Here is a 6,717-nt window from a genome sequence, read left to right on the forward strand (position 1 = left end):
TGAAGGATGACTAGGGCAGAGTTATACCAAGAACAGGCTCCTGTGTGGAGAAAAACTATTTTGTTTTCACCAGGTGCTTCCTGCACTGACAGTCTCTCAGTGGGGGCTACCTGTACCACTCATCCAGGAGCAAAAATAGCTGCATTGCTTGGATGCATTGTGTTATTTGGCAATACCTGCCAGGAATTGCAGGAGGGAGCTTGAGTCAGACCCCTTGAAATGCTTGCATTAGGGTTCAGAAACCACATAATGCCTGATGTTCTGGTTCAATGCGTCCAGTTGGTGCTGCTGGAGTGTTGATAAATAGCTAGCTGGTCTGTCAGCCAAATGGGGGATGTGCTGACCTGCAGAAATGAGCTGAGTGCAGATGGCTGCTCTGCTGGGAGGGTGGCGGGGCATGGCTTCTGGGTTGATAAGATAATGATAACAGTGTGATCTGTTAAAGAAAAAAAGATGCATTTCTAATCTCTGTGAATCTTTGGCGGTGCGTAGCGTGAGGCGGGCCGGGAGGGGACAGCCGCGAGCCGTGCTGCGGCGCGCAAGATGGCGGCTGCACACAAGATGGCGGCGACGACGAGACGGCGGGAGCTGCCCGCCTGGATGGGGACAGCGGGGGAAGGCGAGCGGCCGAAGGGGGTGCCGGACCGGGTCCGACGGCGACGGCAGAAAGGGGCTGCGGAGCACAGGTAATGCTGCCGGGCGGGGAGAGGGCGGGTGGGGCCGGAGCGCTCCCCGCTATAAGCTGTCTCTTTGCGATGCCCAGGGCAGCGACCGTGTACTGCATGAACGAGGCGGAGCTGGTGGACGTGGCGCTGAGCGTGCTGGCTGAGGTGAGCCCGCGGCTTCCCTTCACCCCGAGCACACCGGCCTCCCCACGGCTGCGGCCCGCGGGGCAGCCCTTTGGCGTTGCCTTGTGTGCGAACGGCTGATGGTCCTTGTGTCAGAGCTTGCAGCGCGAGGGAGCTGAGGAGAAGGCCTGCAGCGGGAGTCAAGAGGAGCAGGACCATGAGCAAGTGGAACAGGAGCTCCAGGCAGCACCGAGCCAGGCTCCCGGAGGCACGGCTAGCGTGGAGGAGGACAGCGACCACAGCCCGAGCCCTCCATCTCCTTCTGGTGCTGGCACGGATGCAGAGAGGGCTGGCCTTGATGACTCTGAGGACGATGCTCTGAAATATGTCAGGGAGATCTTCTTCACTTAGCATTGCCTCTAGCACAGCTGTGCAGGCAAGGACAGGGTTCAGAGGGCACAGCCCATCGAGAAGGAGAAGGTTGGGTGCCCTCTGAGAGGGCATTCCTGAATCACGTGTCAGGCAGTGTCCTGCTGGTCTCCCTTACCCCATGTCTTGTCGCTGGGACACTACAGACCCTCACAAGCAGCAATAAAGGGAGTGAAGGAATGCAGTTACTGCCCAAACTCAAGGGTGGCGATGCATGCTGGACACTAAGAGGAGCCTAAGCTGAGTTCCAGCTCATCGTGAGCTCCAAGCTTGTGTTGGATAGGGCTGAACACAGGGCAGTAAATTAGGAGTTGCATACTTGCTGTGGGCATGAACTGCCTGTCAGCTTAGCTGTGGACCAGCAGCCCACCCATGGCTGGGATGGCTGTGGTACCAGCTGCTGAAAGAGTCAAGGTTCAGCTGTGGTGAGAGCATCCCAAGGAAGATCAATAGCAGCAAGGTGGTTCACAGGATGTGTGTACGAGTGATAACTCGTGCACCCACGTTACTTGGAATAAAACCTTGAAGATACAATTTTTTTTTGTAAGTACCTGCTTAGCTTCAGTGGAGAAGCACTAAATAAACTTGGTTTTTTCTTGTTTTTACATGGCTTCCAATTTCAAAACCTGAGAGAAGCTCCGAGGGAGCTGTGGAAGAGAATCTAGGAAAAGAAAACAAAGGGGCTGATAAAAAAGAAATATATATTTGCAAAGACAAGACAAGGAAGAGAAAAGGAAATTAACAGTAATGATAGTAAGGTATATTTACTAAACAAGGGATGTGCAGTGCAATTCTTCGCTTCCTGATGACCACTGCCCATGTAGTCCCCAGGCAGCAGCTGTCCCCCTGGCAAGCTCCCTGCTGTTGTTGCGTGTTGTCATACATATCACTACCTGAACATATCAGAGTTGCTGAGGTTTGGAAGTTCCCTTGGGCTAAATGTAGGTGAAACAGCAAATTATCAGTTAAGTAGATCTTTATATCCCACTACAATACATAGCACAAGATGCAAAGTACTTTGACATCTGCATGTCCTCCAATTTAGCTGAAGGTTGTAGCCACACTCCTTATCACACTGGTCACGTAGGCATCCTTTGCAGCAGTGAGACTTAACACTAGGTGGATGGCACAGTCTGTGCTCTGATGCTACACCCTCTTTGGCAAGCTGCTTTCCTTAGTTCTGGCTGCAAAACATGCATGTGATTTCCACTCATGCAGCCAAGCAATGCATCCATATTTGAGAAAGTGAAACGTTTTTAGAGGTTTTCCACAGTATTTTATAGTGTGGGATATCCCTTTGATCAGTTTAGGGCAGCTCTCCTAGTTCTGTCCACTCCCAGCTCTGTATGTGCCCTCAGTCCCCTTGCTGGCAGGGCAGTATGAGAAGCTGATAAACATCTTTAGCTCTGCACTTTAGCACTGCTCAGCAATGACTGAAACACTGGTATGTTATCAAAGTGTTTATCTTGCAGCCAAAACATGGCATCGTATTAGATACAATGAAGAAAGTAACTAGCTGAAACCAGGACACTGGATGTGAGCACTTGGACTAAGGATCCTGCCAATGATTAAAGCTGTAGCATGATTACTGTTCTAAATCACAACATCCTGCATCTTCATCTTCAGATTTTAATGGGCAAGGCCTCCTCAGTGAAAGGGCTTTGACACGGGTTCATGTGCTTGGCCCAGATGGCGTACATAGTGACAGTGAGAATCTGGAGCAGAATCAGAGCCATAGTCCCAACCAGTGCCAGAAAGCCCCCAGTGAAATCGGAGGGGTTAATCCATGGCGAGGTTTGGAGGAGAAATATACCCAAGCCTCCGGATAGGAGTAACATTTTGGTGATGAGGATGATGAGCAATGCCCTCCAGCCCTTTTCCTTGTCTACGCCCATCACATTTGCAAGGAAAAGGGGGTAGAAGAAGCTGAGGACTGAGCAGATATAGACACAAACCCTGGCCAGTGCTATTCCTAGCCAGCTGATGCCCATGGCCTGCAGCTGGCTGACTTCCAGGCACTGCAGCTTCCCGGATGTCTCATTCCACAAGCAGAAGTTGTAAAAGCCGATGCATTTGTTGGGGAGGTCAACCAGGTTCCCTGCTTCCACCAGCAGTGCGTAGATCATCAGTCCCAAGGTCCCAACAATCTCCAGGACAGTAAGTGCACAGAACAGGTGCCCCGTGTACCTCCCACACAGCAGAGCCATTCCATGGCCCACATGCTCTCTTGATACCATGGCGAAGCCCGCTGTGGAGCCACGTGCTGCAAAACATGAAAGGGAGGGACCCTTTGGTTATAGTGCATGGTACCTTTCCAAAGAGAGCTCTGAGCCTGTCACAGAGAACCAGCGCTCCCTCTGCACGTGGAGCACAAGTGTTTCTGCCCTGCTCTGGCTGTGCTCCCCAATGTGTTAGAGGGGATGGGAGATGAGACCAGTGTGGTTCCCATATCTCCACACGTACCCCATGCACCATGGCCTCACACTGAACAAGACAGGAATGTGTCAGCAGGCTAGAGAAGCACTATAGCCTGGTAAGGAAGGGGTTAACAGCCATCCTGGGAAAATGCTTCTTACTTAGTTCTGGACAGACAAGGACACCCCTTGTGATCTTTGGACGGCTGAGCAGAATGCAGGCATGAAAGAGTCTGAAGTGCAGATTTACCCCCAGCCCCCACAGCCCTCATACACCTGGTGCTACCAGTGCCCCATTTTTCCACATGCCCCCAAGGTCCCTACATCCCCTTGAAGACCTGAGCACAGCAGGGTCAGTCACCCTCACCCCTGTCCCCGAGGAAGGCAGGAATGATGCACCTCTGCCCAGGTTGCCTGAGGAGTAATGCCCACACAGGTGGGCAGCTGTGACATCACCAAGGGGCACCCCCAGACCCAGCTGCCCACCCACATCTTCTGGGGCCCAGGGAGGTGGGTACAACAGACAGACCTCAAGCCACTGTCTTCCTCCGTCCTCTGGCTGGTAGCTTGGTAAATGCAACTGCCTGCTGCTCTCCTAGAAGTGCAGTCTGTCCTGCAGCTGCTGCTTCATGCTGAAAAACAGGGAAGTGGCATCAGGAAGGGGCATCACTGGCTCCAGAAGCAGACAGCATTGCAGTACCGGCCACCTTGGTCTGTACAGGAGCACCAACACGGGGTAAGGAGCTCAAGACCTTGGCTTCATGCTAGGCTCTGCAAATGACCCCTTTCTTGCATTTGCCAAGCATTATCTCTGCTATGAATCATTTACCAGTTCCATCAAGAAGCTTGCAGCATGGTCCTGTTATCTCCTCTGTCAACTGTGCTACGGTACATCATCCCAATGTCCAGGGTGTCCACAGCCAACCTTCCCATGCTGTGCTGTGTGTATTCCTGCCCCATGGACACTTACGGATTTGGTGTAGTCTGAGTTTTCAGAGCACCTGGAAAGACTCTGCTCACACCTCTGCCGAGTGCCTGGCAGCAGCTGGCATCCCCCTCTCACCCACCCACATGTTTGAGAGAGGGACACCTACGCTAAATGTGTACAGAGATAAAAAATCATAGGATCATTGAATAATTTGAGTTGGAAGGCATCTTTAAATGTCATCTAGTCCAACTCCTCTGCAATGAACAGGGACACTATGGCTACATCAGGTTGCCCAGAGCCTGACCCAGCTTAATTCCATTTCAGACTTCTCTCCCCCAGCTACAGCTATAGCCAGGAGGAGCACTCACAGAACAGAGAGCCACAGGATCCAAACACGTCTTCCTCTTCCCCAGGTCAGCACCTCACTTCTTCTTATGGCCTCCCTTGGAGCTCTTCATGGCGAGCTTTTGGAGATGCTGGGAGGCCGCACAGAGGATTCCTGCTGTTCTGAACCTACCACAAAGACACAAATGACCATAAACACTTGAGCTGGAAGGGACCATCTGATCCTCCTTTCTGCAATGAACTGGGACACCTACAGCTGATGTGTTAGTCTCACAAAAACAAGGTCAAATATCCCAGTACTTTTATGGTTTTATTACTCTTTTTATGCTTCAATAGGAAAACGTGAAAAAAACCCCCACAACCTTATATACATTTACTATGTTTACTATTTTACATGTGACTCAAGACAAGCCCTCTCCACACAGTGCAGCCCCACGGTTGGACAAGGATGTCCTAAGGAAGGCGGGCTTATAGAAGCACGGATTTTCTGCTTAATCATCCCATGTCATCTTCTATTCCCCCACTCCCAAACAAACAAACAAACAGACAAGCCAACCAGGAGTTAAAAGTTGTGGTGTCACATTTGCCACACAAGGAAGCAAATTTAGATGCTTAGCATGCTCATGGAAAGGTATTGCAGAGGTAGAGGAGAGCCAGTTCAGGGTGCCCAAGCTGCAGGTATAATGCCACTTGGAACCCCCACTATCCTCTCCTCTCCTCTCCTTGCAGACTCACATGTCTCAGGACCTATTTGTCCTTTTCCAGCAGTGCAGCCTCACTCCCTCCTCAGGCAGGTTTAGCTCTGCAGCCTCCCGCTCCCGGATCTGCCTGTGCCAGTGCCCCGTGCTAGCTGGGGCAGAGTGCATAACCCGGTGAAGGCACATAGCCTGGATATGAAGCCAAGGCCTGGCAGCACTCCAGCAGTGCAGACGCAGTGTTGGTGAGCCTGCAGCCCAGTCCTAGCTGCCTTGGAGGCAGCCTGGCAGAGAAGCTGGGATAAACAGGAAAGAGCTGTCATCCGCATACAGCTGGGGCCTTTCACAGACAGCCCCTTTGCCTCTCAGCCCGTGACTTTTGAACAGGAGAGACTCTACACACAGCAGTGCAAGAAAGCAACCCCTGTGTGGCCAGCCCCCAGCTGGCTCTGCTGCCGTGCCTCAGGGTTTGATGCTTCTGGAGCTCCGTGCCTCAGCTCTGTGTGTTGTGCCCCGGAGCTGCCTGGGGCATCTGTACAACACAGGGCTCATTGGGATGCTGGTACCGGGGTGGCACATACCTTCCCAATCTCTGTTTACAGGCAGGGAGCAGCTTCCCCTCAGTGAGCTGAAGGTGGACAGGGAGCAGGAAAGAAGGCATGCAGCTCTGGCCAAGTCTGGCCTTGTGGCTGGGGGAGCCCCTGGTGATCCCCATGTAGGGGCACACAGCTGTGCAGAGCCCAGAAGCAAGAGGCTGGCACTCCCTCACAGCTGGGGAAGGGAGGACCTGTCTCCTCTTCAGTGTTAGCACCTGACAGCACTCCTTGTTATCCTGGCAGCTCCCTCCCATTGCCATGGCATTGCAGGGGTGAGGGACACCGCTGGAGGATACTTACTGGTTGCCCATCAGGATGAGTGCGGAGCTGAAACAAGCTGCAGAGCAGATCCTGCCTGTGGTTGCTGCCAGGTCCAGTGCTATCTGAGTTCTGACGTACAACCCCTGTTACACAAGGCTTTATGCCTCTGCTTTCTGTTTTGGTTTAGAGGGTTCTGGGATCCTCATGCTGTGCTCCTCCCAGATAACTGCGTTCTAAAAAAACACGTGAGAGGAAAGAACA

At 52.4% G+C, this 6,717-nt stretch overlaps 2 protein-coding genes and 1 long non-coding RNA gene across 8 annotated transcripts; 2 read left to right on the forward strand and 1 right to left on the reverse strand.

The window, feature by feature from the left end:
- Positions 1-68: 68 nt before the first annotated feature.
- Positions 69-1,822, forward strand: CYREN (cell cycle regulator of NHEJ). The gene is made up of 3 exons (XM_015859549.2): positions 69-686; positions 764-830; positions 945-1,822. Exons 1-3 carry the CDS (start codon positions 544-546, stop codon positions 1,197-1,199), a joined length of 465 nt encoding a protein of 154 aa, XP_015715035.1. The 5' UTR covers positions 69-543; the 3' UTR covers positions 1,200-1,822.
- A 79-nt stretch (positions 1,823-1,901) lies between these two features.
- TMEM140 (transmembrane protein 140) lies at positions 1,902-6,436 on the reverse strand. Of its 5 annotated transcripts, XR_004306955.1 has the most exons (4): positions 5,640-6,436; positions 4,928-5,072; positions 4,161-4,263; positions 3,468-3,480 (listed from the first exon to the last, which is right to left on the reverse strand). XR_004306955.1 is itself a non-coding variant. In XM_032444211.1 (2 exons), exon 2 carries the CDS (start codon positions 3,452-3,454, stop codon positions 2,840-2,842), a length of 615 nt encoding a protein of 204 aa, XP_032300102.1. In that variant the 5' UTR covers positions 3,455-3,480; positions 4,161-4,891; the 3' UTR covers positions 1,902-2,839. The 5 variants fall into 5 exon arrangements, 3 of the variants coding, with proteins under 3 accessions (XP_032300102.1, XP_015715021.1, XP_015715011.1); XR_004306954.1 differs by lacking the exon at positions 5,640-6,436 and having other exon boundaries at positions 4,928-5,608; XM_032444211.1 differs by lacking the exons at positions 4,928-5,072; positions 5,640-6,436 and having other exon boundaries at positions 1,902-3,480; positions 4,161-4,891.
- LOC116653345 lies at positions 4,278-5,203 on the forward strand. 2 transcript variants are annotated; one of them, XR_004306961.1, is made up of 2 exons: positions 4,278-4,367; positions 4,899-5,203. It is a non-coding gene; the product is annotated as an uncharacterized LOC116653345 (long non-coding RNA). The 2 variants fall into 2 exon arrangements; XR_004306962.1 differs by having other exon boundaries at positions 4,279-4,367; positions 4,884-5,203.
- Positions 6,437-6,717: the final 281 nt, after the last annotated feature.

This window comes from Coturnix japonica, chromosome 1 (assembly GCF_001577835.2).
Source record: "Coturnix japonica isolate 7356 chromosome 1, Coturnix japonica 2.1, whole genome shotgun sequence".
Classification (NCBI taxonomy): Eukaryota; Metazoa; Chordata; class Aves; order Galliformes; family Phasianidae; genus Coturnix; species Coturnix japonica.

Bases quoted from the DNA above. Each gene is read 5' to 3' on its own strand.
- TMEM140 (XM_032444211.1), bottom strand. From the start codon at position 3,454: ATGGTATCAAGAGAGCATGTGGGCCATGGAATGGCTCTGCTGTGTGGG.
- CYREN (XM_015859549.2), top strand. From the start codon at position 544: ATGGCGGCTGCACACAAGATGGCGGCGACGACGAGACGGCGGGAGCTG. The intron at 687-763 runs GTAATGCTGCCG...TGCGATGCCCAG, and splicing joins AAAGGGGCTGCGGAGCACAG to GGCAGCGACCGTGTACTGCA. The intron at 831-944 runs GTGAGCCCGCGG...TCCTTGTGTCAG, and splicing joins CGCTGAGCGTGCTGGCTGAG to AGCTTGCAGCGCGAGGGAGC.